The 17,045-nt window shown below is 37.7% G+C and overlaps 2 protein-coding genes across 2 annotated transcripts; both read left to right on the top strand.

The window, feature by feature from the left end:
- Positions 1–2,847: 2,847 nt before the first annotated feature.
- Positions 2,848–7,197, top strand: PHYBLDRAFT_32052 (hypothetical protein). Its single transcript, XM_018439989.1, has 3 exons — positions 2,848–4,665; positions 4,729–5,644; positions 5,713–7,197. Exons 1-3 carry the CDS (start codon positions 2,929–2,931, stop codon positions 7,029–7,031), a joined length of 3,972 nt encoding a protein of 1,323 aa, XP_018287003.1. The 5' UTR covers positions 2,848–2,928; the 3' UTR covers positions 7,032–7,197.
- A 5,522-nt stretch (positions 7,198–12,719) lies between these two features.
- Positions 12,720–16,735, top strand: PHYBLDRAFT_117023 (hypothetical protein; the record flags this gene model as incomplete). Its single annotated transcript, XM_018428560.1, has 3 exons — positions 12,720–14,369; positions 14,439–15,354; positions 15,417–16,735. The coding sequence occupies 3 exons, from the start codon at positions 12,720–12,722 to the stop codon at positions 16,733–16,735; spliced, it is 3,885 nt and encodes a 1,294-aa protein (XP_018287002.1).
- Between the last annotated feature and the right edge of the window lie 310 nt (positions 16,736–17,045).

The following is a 17,045-nucleotide window of genomic DNA, read 5'->3' as shown; positions in this document are numbered from 1 at the left end:
ATGAGTGGCACCATATGGTTTAATAATATTCTTTGATTTATTTTTGAGACGGGTTTATTGCCGTTATATTGAGTTCATGGGTGGCGTTTCTTAATTATGTAAATTATAAATAGGCTATTGATATATATATGTAAAAGCTCCTTGATCCTGACAAAAGGTGGATGAATGCCCCGGTTAGACAGAGAGACATTTGAAGAATCAATGATCAAATAGATGAGGTGCAAACACTATTTCTCGGATAAATTATTGCATTTCAGACCGAGACTTCTTTTCTGGTGCACACACACAGAAAGTTCAACATCACAATTGAACGTTTGTATGCATACCTATGTATTCTTTGTATGCCAAACAAGTGCACAATAGGCTCTAGTGCGTCAATTCATTCATAAACTCATAAGTGCATTGGTGTATTATCAACCTTCATGAAGTGTGCATATTTATATATACATAATGGGTTTTCTGATCCAACAAAATAGAATAATAAGAATAAATCCTAAATAGATGTGACCCAAGACTATTTATACACAAATATGTAGATATTTATCTATATTAAGCAAGTTGGTGACCATACAGCATAAAAACACGGCCCTTCTTTTGTCCTTGAATGGAGAGTAGCTCTAAAACAAGCTTCTATGCAAGTGAATACTTGCCTATCTATTTGTATACACAGAAGTTGGCCCCACAGATAGAAAAATGTGTGGTCAAACAGAGTATCCCAGGAATCGATGCTTATGTATCCCGCTTTGTTGTGCAAGCCAGGTTTCCGACTTGTCGGGCATCCCAGAAAAACAAAAGCCATTTATTTTTTGATTGTCGATTATAATTGATTGATCTAGTCGTATTCCAGATACCTCTTACATAGTAAGGACTTGAATGTAAATATGGTATTACTTTACTGTCATAATCAAGTCAATTCACAAAGTCTTTACGTCAAAATTACTCAATTGAACCTATTTAACTGCAAATTGCAACTAGTCTTTCAATACTGTAGTATCTATTTCTACATCAGATCTGCAGTGAGATGTATGAAATATCATTCTTTTGAGGTATATCAAGAATGGACCATAGCTCTTCAAAGGACATTCGTGTTATTCTTTTTCTAGTAGGTTTATAATTAGACTACTTGTTACCATTATCATTATCATTATCATTAGCCTTATCATTTTGCTATTTTTTTTATTATTCTTGGATATTTTTGTATACTAATACACAGCATATAATTTGATTTCAGTAATTTAGCATACAATAAGAGTGTCAGTAATGTCAAAAAAGTGTCCAAGTGTTCCAAATAATCCAAGGGTTTCTTGACGGTTATATATATACTCGTCACCGATCTATAGCTCGTGGATAATGGCCTTTCTCTCTGTGAGAGCGCTTCGGCGGACGTGACCGTGTGTAACATGCTCTGACCTTAATGACTTATTAGGGGGTAAAGGTATGTTTTGTATGACCATAAATGAAAAGACGACAAAACACACTGAATAATATTGAATTTAAGTTGAACAGACGAATGATTCCGTTTCTCAGAAAGAACAAATTTACACAGATCGATGTTTGGGAATTAATACTCGTCAGCGTACACACACACACACACACACATACGCAAGCCATTCGTTGGCTATAGAAGCATTGAAGACGTATCTATTTGATCCTCCTTATATAGGTAGTATCTTTGGTATCATTACGTACAACAGAATAATGTAAGTCTAGATATTATATATGTATATTTAAGGAAAAAAAAAAGAATATAAAAGAATAGATAAGAAAAATGCTGAGCCGTGGGTCTGATCTCCAGATATTCCCCTAAAAGCTTGATCTGATGGTTGTCTCTTTATAACGCAGTCTGTGTACTACTATTCACTCTATCTACACTTTCTTTATATGATTCCTGGATACATCTTCCACCTCAAGCCAATAGTAATCAAACCACTTGTATAACAAGCATATACCTTTAAAACTCAAGGCTTACTCCTTTTACATATATTTTGCTCTACTTCTTTTCTTTTCTTTTTCTTTTTCTTACTGCGCGACAAACTGATTTGTGATTAAAATCTATATACATTCACATACCTATATAGCTGATAGTGAATTTTTAATAAAGTAATATATATATACAAATCATCTAAATATGGACGTAAATCTATCTCTCAATATACGATCTCTTGGTTCTTTTTTTAGTCTGTGCTACCAGTCCAAAACCATCTTTTTGGCAGACTTTTCTTTTTTTAAAAATCTCTTGTATTTTGCGTTTGAATCAACCACAATGATTATACTACGGGCATTATCGGCTTCTTGAATAACAAGAATGATTCAAAAAAAAATAGAGTATACATTTGTTGAGCATCATCCAAAAAGTGTTCTTTTATCTTTGGGACTCGGATATTGAATACACGTGAACCCTATATCCAAAGAAGAACACGCCTTACAACCGCCAAACAAGACTGAGTTGTATTGTTACCTTTCGCCTTTGGAAATAAATTCATAAATGGGATAAATGTTACCTGTATAATTGGTTCTATATATCAGTTGTGCGCGAAGAAGGAGAGCTTTGTAGGTGTGGTGCAAAAAATTCATAGTCACTTGGCTTATTTAAGAATAATCTTTGTCTTACCACCAACAAGCCAAGACTAGTCCGCTTAGAAAAAAAAAAAAAAAAAGATAAATGGGTTATTTTGTTTCGTCGGTCTAAATATTTCGGTATTCGTTATGATTGGTCAAAATATCAGGTTCCAAATACAAATTCTGCCGTGAACAAAATCTTATAAATACCCAGTCGATTCGCACAAATTTGTAAAAACCTCATTTTTATAAATATTTACATTTTACTGCTTGTCGGATCAGCTACTCTTTTTTTTCACTTTAAAAGATTATAGTCTTACCATCACACTCAAGTAATCTGTCTACAGCTGCTCATATCTGCTACAAACAATGACAGCTTCAGACGAAAGTCGACGGTCAACATCGACGGGTCGAACCGTCAAGGGTGAAGTTATCACCGAAATCACTTCGGTCGAAATAGACGAAAAAGCCAATATCCACGAATTAGAAGCTCTTGCTGAAATAAAACCTGCAGTAAATACTGAAGAATCTGAGGAACTCGATGAATCTGGAAAGAAGAAAAAGAAAAAGAAGGTTAAGGAACCTTCAGTCAAGCTATGGGCTATGTTCAAATACTCGACACCTATGGACAAGTTCATGGTCATTATCGCCATCATCTGCTCAATCTGTATTGGTGCCATTCAGCCAATTTCTGTAATCATCCTTGGAAAGTTCTTGACAGAGCTTCAAACTGCCCTGGCTCATCCCGAAACACTATTGGATAAAACCATGGGATTGATTCTTGTCTTTGTGTACATGGGAACTGGTGTTATGATTGCCGCCTACGTCGGAAATACTTTCTGGGTTCTAAGTGGCGAGAACCAGGCCCGCCGAATTCGTCAAATGTATGTCCACGCAATCCTCCGTCAAGACATGTCCTGGTTCGACAAGGCTGAAGATGGTTCTCTCAACACTCGTCTGGCCACAGACACCCAATTGATCCAAGACGGTATTTCTGAAAAATTCGGCCTTTTCGTGACCGCTATCTCCCAGTTTGTCACCGGATTCATCGTCGCTTTCATCAAAGGATGGCATCTTGCTGTTGTCATGTTGGCTACATTGCCTTTCATGGCTGGTGTGGGTGCAGTAATGGGTATATTTATCACAAAATATACACTCAAGACCCAGACCTCCTATGCTGAAGCTGGTTCTGTTGCCGAACAAGTATTCTCTGGTATCCGCACTGTCTATTCCTTCTCTCTCCAGTCCCGTTTCTCTGAACTCTACAGTATTAAGCTCGAAAAAGCAAAGCAAACCGGTATCAAGCGTGGCATGATCCTCGGTCTTGGCCTTGGTGCTTTTATGTTTACTCTCTTTGCTACATATTCTCTCTCTTTCTGGTATGGTGGCCAGCTTGTTATCCAAGGAAAGCTCAATGGTCCTACCGTCCTTGTTGTCTTTTTTGCCATGATTATGGGTGCCATGGCCCTTTTGCAGCTGCCACCAAATCTGTCTGCTGTATCCAGTGCCTGCGGTGCTGCTTATAAAGTCTATCAAACCATTGAACGTGTTCCTGAAATCGATCCCGACTCTTCCTTAGGCAGCCAACCAGCCAAGATTACTGGAGATATCGAGTTCCGCAACGTTAAATTCACTTACCCCACCCGTCCTGATGTACCCATCCTCAAGAATCTCAACCTCAAAATCCGTCCAGGTCAGACTGTTGCCTTTGTCGGTCCTTCTGGATCCGGAAAGTCCACAAGTGTCCAGCTTCTCCAGCGCTTTTATGATCCAATTGATGGTCAGGTTCTGCTTGATGGCGAGGATCTCAAGTCTTACAACGTCGCGTGGTTACGCACACAGATTGGTGTCGTCAGTCAGGAGCCTGTATTGTTTAACATGACTATTCGCCAGAACTTGCTTATGGGCGCATTCCGCGATGTCCCCAAGGAGGAGATGATCGAAGCATGCAAGAAAGCAAACTGTCACTCTTTTATCTCTGAATTACCTGAAGGCTACAACACTCTTGTTGGTGAGCATGGTGGTATGCTTTCCGGTGGTCAGAAGCAGCGTGTTGCTATTGCCCGTGCTATTATCAAGAACCCCTCGATCTTACTACTGGATGAAGTAAGTAACACATATTATTGATATTTATTATTATACTTATAATTTCTTTCTTTTTTCTTTTAGGCCACCTCTGCTCTTGATACCCAATCTGAACGTCTGGTCCAGAAAGCATTAGATGCCGCAGCTGCCGATCGTACAACCATCGTTATTGCCCATCGTCTCTCTACCATTCGTAGAGCTGACTTGATTGTTGTCATGGATAAAGGTGACCTCGTTGAACAAGGTACTCACAATGAGTTGCTCGCCCTCAATGGTGTTTACGCTGGACTCGTTGCCAAGCAGCAAATCGCTACCACTCAAATTGGACATGTTGAAGAAGAGATTGACGACGAAGAACTTTTGAAGCAAGAAACCATGGAATTAAAGAAAGAACAAGCAAACCAACAAGAATTCAGGGCTACTTTGGAAAAGATTCCATCCAACTCTCTCTCCAAGATCAGCACCAACATTTCGATCGATGCCTTTGAAGTCAAACTCCGCAAGCAAAAGGAAACCAAGAAGGCTGCCAAGAAGCAATCTGCTCCTGTCAGAAGAGTTATTCAAATGATGAAACCTGAGTGGCACTTGTTGCTTACTGGTGTCGGTGGAGCTGCAATTGCTGGTGCAGTTTTTCCTTGCTTCGCTCTCATTTTCTCTCGTGTTACTAATATTCTTTCATTTGAAACCGACAAAATTGCCCCTGGACCTTTCCAAGGTGCCAATCTGTATGCCTTTTTGTTCCTCGTTCTTGGTTTTGCCGCCTTTGCTGGTTTCTCTTTCCAGATTATTTCTTTTGAAGTTGCCGGTGAGCGCTTTACTAAGCGTTTCCGTGGTCAGATTTTCGACGCCTTTATGCGCCAAGAGATTGGTTTTTATGATGAGCCAGAACATAGTCTCGGTGCACTGACTTCCAAACTGGCCATTGACTCCAAGAACGTAAACGAAATGGTTACCAAAACATGGGGTGATATTACTCAAATTATTGTTACTGCTATTACTGGTAAGTTTTACTATGCAATCTTTGATGAATAAATTACTAATACTTTATATATATATATAAAACAATAGGTCTTGCTATTGCCTTCTCGCAAAGTTGGCTTCTGACTTTGATCATTTGCTGCATGGCTCCTTTTATTATTACCGCAACCTCTTATGAAGCAAGAATTCATCGTGGATTTGAAGACAAAACTAAGAAAGCCAATGAACAAAGTGGTGAAGTCGCTGGTGAAGCTATCAAAGAAATCCGCACAGTTGCTGCTCTCAACAAACAAGTGCACTTTGAAGATAGGTATTTCAAGGCTACCGACCACCCTCACAAGCTCGCCCAACGCAAGGCTGTTACATCCTCCGTCGGTTACGGTCTTCAGCAGGGTATCACTCTTTACACTAATGCTGTAGCTTTCTATGCCGGTATGCGCTTGATTGCCGATGGTAGAATCAACTTCCAGCAAATGTTCACTACTATGATGGGTATCATGATTACTGCTCAGGGTGTTGGTCGCGGAAGTACTTTTACTTCCACATTCGCCAAAGCCAAGTACTCTGCTATTGCCGCCTTTGAAGTTCTTGATCGTGTTCCATCAATCGACCCTGAACTTGAAGGTATCGAGCCTTCATCTTCTCAAATTGCTGGCGATGTTGCTTTCGAAGATATCACTTTCCGTTACCCCGCTCGCCCTGATATCGCCATCTTCAACGGTGAATTCAATCTTAAAGGAAAGGCCGGCCATACTATTGCTCTTGTTGGTGCTTCTGGATGTGGCAAGTCTACTACTATTGGTATGCTCCAGCGCTGGTATGACCCTATCACTGGTGCCGTCCGTCTCGATGACAACAATGTGAAAAATTACTCGCTCGGTAACCTTCGTAGCCATATGTCCTTGGTTGGTCAGGAACCAGTTTTGTTTGATATGACTATTGGTGAAAACATCCGTTTTGGTGTTGATGAAGACAAGACTATTAGTCAAGATATGGTTGAAGACGCTTGTCGTGCTGCCAATATCCACACATTTATTACCAGCTTACCACAAGGTTATGACACTCGTGTTGGCGACAAGGGATCTCAGTTATCCGGTGGCCAAAAGCAACGTATTGCAATTGCCCGTGCCTTGATCCGTAAACCTCGAGTACTACTTTTGGATGAGGCTACTTCTGCTCTGGATTCCGAGTCAGAGAAGCTGGTACAAGCAGCTATCGATAATATCTTGGAAGAGGGTGGCCGTACTACAATTACTATTGCCCATCGTCTGTCTACTATCCAAGGAGCCGATCATATTTGTGTTGTAAAGGATGGTCGCATTGCTGAGCAAGGCACTCATTGGGAATTACTTAAGTTGAATGGTGCTTACAGTAGTTTAGTCCACCAGCAGTCTCTGAATGCCAACTAAATTAGACCATTTAAACTAGAATAACACTTTACCACCTCTTAACTACTATATTTCAGAATATCCGTATAATCTACCTTTAATATCTTGTATACTTACTTCTTCTGTACAATAATTTATTTAATAAACCGCTCATTAATAAAAAGCGATAAAATACAATTTTCACACTATACTACACAGTCTCTGAATACATTTTGAACCATTTAAATTTAAAGCAAATAGAATATGAAAAGCCAAACCTTTTAGTTAACTATATATTAATGGTGTATATATACGCAAGAGTCTATAAACAAACTGAGGTATACATTATACAATTATCCTAAATTATTAGACAAGAATTGAATAAAAGTCTTTATTCGTGGTTTTATTACTATACATTGTGAGATATTGAAGGGATAGAAAAGGCTTGCTATTATAGCTGGCCAAGCTGCGATGTATAATATAATGCTTGATCATGTAACTAAAATTCATATTTTAGAGACATACTTTGACTTACCTTAAAACAAATTGACATCTATTATTGCAGTTACTGTTGCTCATAAGAAACCTTATAAGCTAAAGTGAATTCAATAACACCCGCTCTCTCCTATTTTTTCTTCTCTTTGTATTTTCTCAATTACACTTCAAATAATACAATATTAGCTGGTCCTTAGTAGGTAACATTCATTTTGTCAAAGTTAATGTTATTTAACTCGTTATTAGTTTAAATCTCAAAACTCTTCCCTGCTTTTACCAGACAAACTGTTGATAGTTTTATATCAGCTACATTTTCTTGATTTGGATTGTCATATTAAAGTTTAAGTGTAGCGCTATAGATGCATTTTGCTTTTCTTTTCATGCAATGTTGTAATACGCTGTGTAGCATAACGTCCAATATGTATAAAACAGGAGGATGAACTGAGCTTATAGTTGTGTATATCACATCACATAGGAAATATTGGTTAGCTTTTACTTTTAAATGCACCCTGACTCTAGTTAGTTATTACATTGGCCTTTTGTTCGCAATATATGACTTGGTATGTACCAGAATTAGTCAGGGTTTATAACTATAACATGAGGGTACTTGTTTATAATACAATTAGGCACATATCTAGAGACTTCATGTAACAATTGCATATATTTATACTTGCCTGTTTGTGGGTCCATCATTCAATATAGAGCTCTTAAGATAGACTTAATAATGACTAGTTTTGTTCGATCAATTTGATCCAGACACGATTACTTGCTCCTTGTTTTACAGTGTTTCCGACAATCAATGTCACAGCCAATCAAAATCAATTTATGTTTCCAGAAATTAAAGTCGTGTTTTAGCTTGAATGGTTAAAGGTTAAAGGTGCTCTTGGAGTACTTTATTAATATAGAATTGCGTATTGTGCTGTTTACCAGCGTACGAGAGAATTATCGAGGGAATTGAAAGAAAAATTACTTTTCATAGTAATTTATTCGATTCCAAATGGATATATTTGTCAATTCCCTCGATAATTCCCTCGCACGCTGGTGAACAGCATATTCTAAGAAGTAATCTTTCTATAGAAACATTGATAAAAGTTGAAATTTTCAAGATAAAACCTTTATTTAGATATTGCTTTGTACAACTTTAAGCGTTTGATTAGCCAAAGGTCTTTATTTATATATATTAAGTAAATCAGTAACTTTTAAACACAAAAACACGGCCCTTCTTTTGTCCTTAAATGAAGAGTAGCTCAAAAACGAGATTCTATATACGTGAAGGTTCGCCTATCTATTTGGATACACAGAAGTTGGCCACACAGGTTAATGATATGCATTCAATCAAAGTATCCCAGAAATTGATGCTTATGTATCCCGCTTCGTTGCGCAAGCCAGATTCCCGACTTGTCGGGCATCCTACAAAGCAAAAACTATTCCTTGATTATAGATAATAGTAAATTGATCTAGCCATATCTCAGAAACATTTTACGTAGGAAGAACTTAAGTATTGTAGAGATACTTTTACTATACTGGTATGATTGACATGATCGTACCAGTTTATAAAGACTTTATGTCAAAATTATTCATTTAAACCTATTTAGTTGTAACTAATATCTTAACAACGTAGCACACATTTTTACATCAGATATTCGGTCAAGTGTATAAGCCATTGTTCTTTTGGTGTTGATGAAGGATGAGCCATACATCTACAAATAATCTTTATATCCTTCTTTTCTTGTAGATTTATAATTGGTTTAATTGTTACCATTACCATTACCATTACCATTATTGTTATTGTTATTGTTGCCCTGCTATTTTCCTGGGTAGTTTCATATACTAATACACATAATAACATCACTATGTTTGTTAACATTCGATTCAAAATTGTAGTTTATTATAATATGTTATTAATGGAGTACAGTAGACCAAGTATTCCAAGTAAGCCAAGGGTTTCTTAACTGATATATATATATATATATATATATATTCGTCACTTATTTACAGCTCGTGGATAGTGGTTTGCCGGTTTGTGAGAGCACCTCGGCGGATATGACCGTGTGTATCATACTGTAAACTTGCTGTCCAATTATGGAATGATAATATGATTTGAGTAACTAGAAAAGAAAAAATGACACATCACACTGAATGATATTGAATTTGAGTTGAACGAGCGAATTATTTCATTTTTCACAGAATGAATTTGCAAAGATCAACGACAGGGAGTTTATACTCGTTAGCACACATGTATACGCAAACCTTTATGGGCCACAGCATATTTTAAAAAGATGTATATATATATTGATCCCCTAACATAGGAAGTATATCTGGTATTATTATTTCTTGCAAAAAAAAGGCTATAAATCCAAAAAATCTTTGCCTTTTCTTTTCTTTTTTTACTTCTCTAAAAAGGAAAGAATATAAAAGAATGTAAAAGAAAAAGGTGATCTGTTATAAGAAAAATGCTGAGCCTTGGATCTGATCTGATGGTACTCTCTTTATGATACAGTCAGTGTACTACTATTCACTCTATCTACACTTTCTATAATTCCTGAAAGTATTTTCTACTTTGTATTAATAGAAATTAAACTACCTGTATAACAAGCTTTTGGATATATGAAGCTAAGATTTATTCTATCTATATAGATGTTACTTCGTTATCTCTGCTTATTGCGCAACAAACTGATTTGTGATGAAGTATATAATACACACATAAGCATGTATATATATAAATCATCTAAATATGGATGAAAGTTCATCTCTCTACATACGATCTCTTGGTTATTTCGTAGCTGGTGTTACCAATCCAAACCTATCTGTCTGATAGACTTTTTTTATATTTGTATATTTTATGTTTGAAGCATTTGTATTGGTTAAAAAGCCGGAATTTTCGGCACCCTGGATAGTGAGAATGGTTTAAAAAAAAACATTTCTTGAACAACCTTCAAAAAGTGCCCTTTACCTCTGCTATTAGGATAGGGAATACACGTGAAGCCAATATCCCAAGAAGGACGCGCTTCAAAATGGCCGAGAAAGACCGGGTTGTACAATATTTTTACTTGGTTTTTGGACCCTTTCAAAAAAAAACGCGGACCTTCAACTTTATTTCAGACTTTGTCATTTTTAACTTCAGAAACACTACGCTTAAATGTCAGAATTTATCAATTCTCGATTATTTTTATTCACTTTTCTCTATGTCGGCTATCTATAAATTTCTATAGCAACCACTTTAATCTCCTTCGTCGATTTTTTTTTCATTTAAGAACATTACATTAATACTTATGATAAATAAACTGATTTGAGTTTATTATAATAACTGGAAAAATAATTGGCTTTAGTAGATTATTTTTGTAGCTTATTTCAATGTCCTTCAGAGTTTATTTGTTTTGTATATCTAGAAATGCTTCTTTATTGCCATGGCCAGAAAAGGTTAACGGTAGAGGTGAAACAAAAATAGGCAATATGGATAACGTCAATCAACTTATTTCTTTTGATTAGCTTGTTGTGGTCAAAAGAAACCTTGTTTAAAAATATATAAAAACCACTTAGTATGATGTGAACAGAAGTTTGGTAAAAAGTTAGCAAATCTTACCAAAAGCTTAATTTTCGGTTAGTAAAATGAAGTAAATGGTAAAAAATAAACCGACAAAAGAGGTCCAAGTGGTTGGTATGCAAATTTATAGATAACCGACATAGAGAAAAGTGAATAAAAAAATTGAGAATTGAAACACTAATCTAGGAAAAAATGACAAGGTGAACACATTTAAAAAACGCCTGGAGTTAAAATAGTTGTGTCTGAGAGAAACCTGAAAAGGTCCGAATTTTTACTTCAAATTCCTAGAAATCAAGTACAAATCACACCACTGCCTTTTATTTCAGATATAGAAGCTGTTAGCGCTACAGTCGTTTCTATTGGAGGGAATATTAAATCTTAATTTTAATACTGTAAAATGCAGATCAGAGCGTACGAAATGATGTATTACAAAAAAGAAAAAAAGTATTTTTCGAGTAACTTACCTTAATATTAGTTGCTACAAAGGTCTGACATTAGTGAAAGTTCGCAGAGAACTAGAAAAAAGAGTACTTTATTGGATAGAGTTCATTGATTTTTTTTTTGCAGTATCAAAGCATATTCTAAGTGACATGCCAAAATTTGTAGTTGATAGACATCTTTTTTAATTATGCTCTTATAGATATAATAAATTGAATATACCAAACCGCTGTTAGTATTACTCTCGCTAAATTAAAGAAAAATTCTATTAGATATGATTATATTTCTGTAGTAACCGTCAGCAATCAGGGCAAAAATGTATATTCATTTAAATAATACATAACAGGGGTTTCAACGGCTTTTAATGCTTGATTTTTGATTTAGCGGTGGTTTACAATAATGATTGGCTGTAATAAATCTGAAGAATAGAAAACTCAGTATCTAAGCATTTAACAAAAAGGTTAGATGTTTGAATGTTGAAGCAGCCGAAATTTACAAAATTTTTGAAACATAATAATTTTTTTTTACTTGCACCTCCAATAACCTTTACACTTGGCAACCTAGGTTGGAGTATCTTTGTTCGTCGTCCATGTTCCCTATAAAGAAAGTAGAGCCGTTTAAAACCTCAAGCCATTTTTTAAGCTGAACTTGAACAAATCTCAGTGAGGTGTGAGACTTTATTATTACTTTTCATCTTTGGAAATAATTTATAAATGGGATATGTGTTACGTGTATCATAGGTTTTATACAAGTGGTATGTGAAACAGGGATGGGGTATGTAGGTGTGCTATAAGAAGTTCATATCCATTAAATTTACTCAAGAATAACCTTTGTCTCACAACCAACAAGCCTGGGCCCGTCCGCCAAAAAAAAAGAGAATAAAAGAAAAAAGAGATTTATGGGTTATTTTTTTTGGTCTCTCTAAATATTTCGGTATTCATTATGATTGGTCAGAATATCAGGTCCCAAATACAAGTTCTGCTAGGAACAAAATCATATAAATACCCAGTCGATTCGCACAAATTTATAAAATATTTATATTTATTTATATTTACTCTTTACTGTTTGTCAGATCCACTACCTCTTCTTTTCTTTTAAAGGATAATAATAACAATATAAACACACTCAATTAACTCATCTACAGCTGTTCATATCTGTTTCAAACAATGGCAGCTTCAGACGAAAGTCGACGGTCAACATCTACAAGTCGAACCTTCAAGGGTGAAGTTATCACCCAGATTACTTCAATTGAAATGGACGAAAAAACCGATCTTCACGAATTCGAAGCCCTTTCTGAAATAAAACCCGCAGCAGACTCTAAAGAATCTGAGGAGCTCGATGAATCTGGCAAGAAGAAAAAGAAAAAGAAGGTCAAGGAACCTGCGGTCCAAATATGGGCTATATTCAAATATTCAACAACTATGGACAAGATCATGGTCATTATCGCCCTTATCTGCTCAACATGTATTGGTGCCATTCAACCAATTTCAATTATCATTCTCGGAAAGTTCTTGACAGAGCTTCAGACTGCCTTGTACCATCCAGAAACTCTAGTGGATAAAACCATGGGATTGATTCTTGTCTTCGTGTACATGGGAACCGGTATTATGATCGCTGCTTATGTCGGAAACACTTGCTGGGTTCTAAGTGGCGAGAACCAGGCCCGCCGAATTCGTCAAATGTATGTCCACGCCATCCTCCGTCAAGACATGTCCTGGTTCGACAAGGCCGAAGATGGTTCTCTCAACACTCGTCTGGCCACAGACACTCAATTGATCCAAGACGGTATTTCTGAAAAATTCGGCCTTTTTACAACCGCTATCGCTCAGTTCGTCACCGGATTCATCGTCGCTTTCGTCAAAGGATGGCAGCTTGCTGTAGTCATGCTGGCCACATTACCTTTCATGGCTGGCGTGGGTGCCATAATGGGTGTATATATTACAAAATATACACTCAAAACCCAGACCTCCTATGCTGAAGCTGGTTCCGTTGCAGAACAAGTATTCTCTGGTATCCGCACTGTCTATTCCTTTTCTCTCCAGTCCCGTTTCTCTGAACTCTACAGTATTAAGCTCGAAAAAGCAAAGCAAACCGGTATTAAACGTGGTTTGATCCTCGGTTTTGGTCTTGGTGCTTTTATGTTTATTCTTTTTGCTACATATGCCCTCTCTTTCTGGTATGGTGGCCAGCTTGTTATCAAAGGAAAGCTCAATGGTCCTACTGTCCTTGTCGTCTTTTTCGCCATGATTATGGGTGCAATGGCTCTTTTGCAGCTGCCACCAAATCTATCTGCTGTCTCTAGTGCCTGCGGTGCTGCTTACAAAATTTATGACACCATTGAGCGTGTTCCTGAGATTGATCCCGACTCTTCCCTAGGCAGCCAACCAGCCAATATTACTGGAGATATCGAGTTCCGCAACGTTAAATTCACTTACCCTACCCGTCCTGATGTACCCATCCTCAAGAATCTCAATATCAAAATCCACGCAGGTCAGACTGTTGCTTTTGTTGGTCCTTCTGGCTCTGGAAAGTCCACAACTGTCCAACTTCTCCAGCGTTTTTATGATCCCATTGATGGTCAGGTTCTGCTTGATGGCGAGGATCTCAAGTCTTACAACGTTGCATGGTTACGCACACAGATTGGCGTTGTCAGCCAGGAGCCTGTATTGTTTAACATGACTATTCGCCAGAACTTGCTTATGGGCGCATTCCGCGATGTCCCCAAGGAGGAGATGATCGAAGCATGCAAGAAAGCAAACTGTCACTCTTTTATCTCTGAATTACCTGAAGGTTACAACACTCTCGTTGGTGAGCATGGTGGTATGCTTTCCGGTGGTCAGAAGCAGCGTGTTGCTATTGCCCGTGCAATTATCAAGAACCCCTCGATCTTATTACTAGATGAAGTAAGTAACACACCATAGTATTAAAATTATTGCTGTGCTTATAATTTTTTATTATGATTTTCTTTTTAGGCCACCTCTGCTCTTGATACCCAGTCTGAACGCCTGGTCCAAAAGGCATTAGATGCCGCAGCTGCCGATCGTACAACCATCGTTATTGCCCATCGTCTCTCTACCATTCGTAGAGCTGACTTGATTGTTGTCATGGATAAAGGTGACCTCGTTGAACAAGGTACTCACAATGAGTTGCTCGCCCTCAATGGTGTTTACGCTGGACTCGTTGCCAAGCAGCAAATCGCTACCACTCAGATTGGACACGTTGAAGAAGAAATCGATGATGAAGAACTTTTGAAGCAAGAAACACTGGCACTCAAGAAAGAACAAGAAGACCAGCAGGAATTCAGAGCCGCTTTGGAAAGAGTCCCATCCAACTCTCTCTCCAAGATCAGCACCAACCTTTCTATCGATGCCTTTGAAATAAAACTCCGCAAGGAAAAGGAAATCAAAAAGGCCGCCAAAAAGCAATCGGCTCCTGTAAAAAGAGTTATTCAAATGATGAAGCCCGAGTGGCGCTTGCTATTTACTGGTGTCGGTGGCGCTGCAATTGCCGGTGCAGTTTTCCCTTGCTTCGCTCTCGTATTCTCTCGTGTTATTAATATTCTTTCATTCGAACCTGATAAAATTGCCCCTGGACCCTTCCAAGGTGCCAATCTATACGCCTTCTTGTTCGTTGTTCTTGGTCTTGCTGCCTTTGTTGGGTTTTCTTTCCAGATTATTTCTTTTGAAGTTGCCGGTGAGCGCTTTACTAAGCGTCTTCGTGGTCAAATCTTCGAAGCCTTTATGCGTCAGGAAATTGGTTTTTATGATGAGCCAGAACATAGTCTCGGTGCACTGACTTCCAAGCTGGCCATTGACTCCAAGAACGTAAACGAAATGGTTACCAAAACATGGGGTGATATTACTCAAATTATTGTTACTGCTATTACTGGTAAGTTTTACTATGCAATCTTTGATGAATAAATTACTAATACTTTATATATAAAACAATAGGTCTTGCTATTGCCTTCTCGCAAAGTTGGCTTTTAACTTTGATTATTTGCTGTATGGGTCCTTTTATTATTGGTGCAACATCTTATGAAGCAAGAATTCATCGTGGATTTGAAGACAAAACCAAGAAAGCCAATGAACAAAGTGGTGAAGTTGCTGGTGAAGCCATCAAGGAAATCCGTACAGTTGCTGCTCTCAACAAACAATCCTATTTTGAAGAGAAGTATTTTAAGGCTACCGATCGCCCTCACAAGCTCGCCCAACGCAAGGCTGTTACATCCTCCGTCGGTTACGGTCTTCAGCAGGGTATCACTCTTTACACTAATGCTGTAGCTTTTTATGCCGGTATGCGCTTGATTGCCGATGGTAGAATCAACTTCCAGCAAATGTTCACTACTATGATGGGTATCATGATTACTGCTCAGGGTGTTGGTCGCGGAAGTACTTTTACTTCCACATTCGCCAAAGCCAAGTACTCTGCTATTGCTGCCTTTGAAGTTCTTGATCGTGTTCCATCAATCGACCCTGAACTTGAAGGTATCGAGCCTTCATCTTCTCAAATTGCTGGCGATGTTACTTTCGAAGACATCACTTTCCGTTACCCCGCTCGCCCTGATATCGCCATCTTTAACGGTGAATTTAATCTTAAAGGAAAGGCCGGCCATACTATTGCTCTTGTTGGTGCTTCTGGATGTGGCAAGTCTACTACTATTGGTATGCTCCAGCGCTGGTATGACCCTATCACTGGTGCCGTCCGTCTCGATGACAACAATGTGAAAAATTACTCGCTCGGTAACCTTCGTAGCCATATGTCCTTGGTTGGTCAGGAACCAGTTTTGTTTGATATGACTATTGGTGAAAACATTCGTTTTGGTGTTGATGAAGACAAGACTATTAGTCAAGATATGGTTGAAGACGCTTGTCGTGCTGCCAATATCCACACATTTATTACCAGCTTACCACAAGGTTATGACACTCGTGTTGGCGACAAGGGGTCTCAGCTATCCGGTGGCCAAAAGCAACGCATTGCAATTGCTCGTGCCTTGATTCGTAAACCTCGAGTACTACTTTTGGATGAGGCTACTTCTGCTCTGGATTCCGAGTCAGAGAAGCTGGTACAAGCAGCTATCGATAATATCTTGGAAGAGGGTGGTCGTACTACAATTACTATTGCCCATCGTCTGTCTACTATCCAAGGAGCCGATCATATTTGTGTTGTAAAGGATGGTCGCATTGCTGAGCAAGGCACTCATTGGGAATTACTTAAGTTGAATGGAGTCTATAGTAGTCTAGTTCACCAGCAATCTCTTAATGCCAATTAAATACCATTATACCTTTTTAGAACCATCTACTTCCAAATCCTTATTATATATTTCTTTCACTCTAATTATTCCAACATATCTTTTTTATTTAACTGTACACTAATTTATTATAAAAATAATATTTCTTTCTCTTTTAAGAATAAAATAAATACCGATGACAACCTGCTTTTGTATATCAAAATCAAATATACCAGTTTATTAAAACCTTATTATTATTTTTTGAAAAAAAATGGTTAATATTCAGATATCCTATATAAATATATATATATATATAATTTATATAATGTATATGCATAAAGAGAGAGAGAGA

This window comes from Phycomyces blakesleeanus (assembly GCF_001638985.1).
Source record: "Phycomyces blakesleeanus NRRL 1555(-) unplaced genomic scaffold PHYBLscaffold_23, whole genome shotgun sequence".
Lineage (NCBI taxonomy): Eukaryota > Fungi > Mucoromycota > Mucoromycetes > Mucorales > Phycomycetaceae > Phycomyces > Phycomyces blakesleeanus.
The sequence above is the reverse complement of the archived record's forward strand: the minus strand, read 5'-3'. Positions and strand labels throughout refer to the sequence as shown.

What these genes read in the sequence shown, in the direction of transcription:
- PHYBLDRAFT_32052 (XM_018439989.1), top strand. Translation starts at nt 2,929, where the DNA reads ATGACAGCTTCAGACGAAAGTCGACGGTCAACATCGACGGGTCGAACC. An exon ending in CGATCTTACTACTGGATGAA is followed by an intron (nt 4,666 to 4,728) that starts GTAAGTAACACA and finishes TTTTTCTTTTAG; the next exon opens with GCCACCTCTGCTCTTGATAC. An exon ending in TATTGTTACTGCTATTACTG is followed by an intron (nt 5,645 to 5,712) that starts GTAAGTTTTACT and finishes ATAAAACAATAG; the next exon opens with GTCTTGCTATTGCCTTCTCG.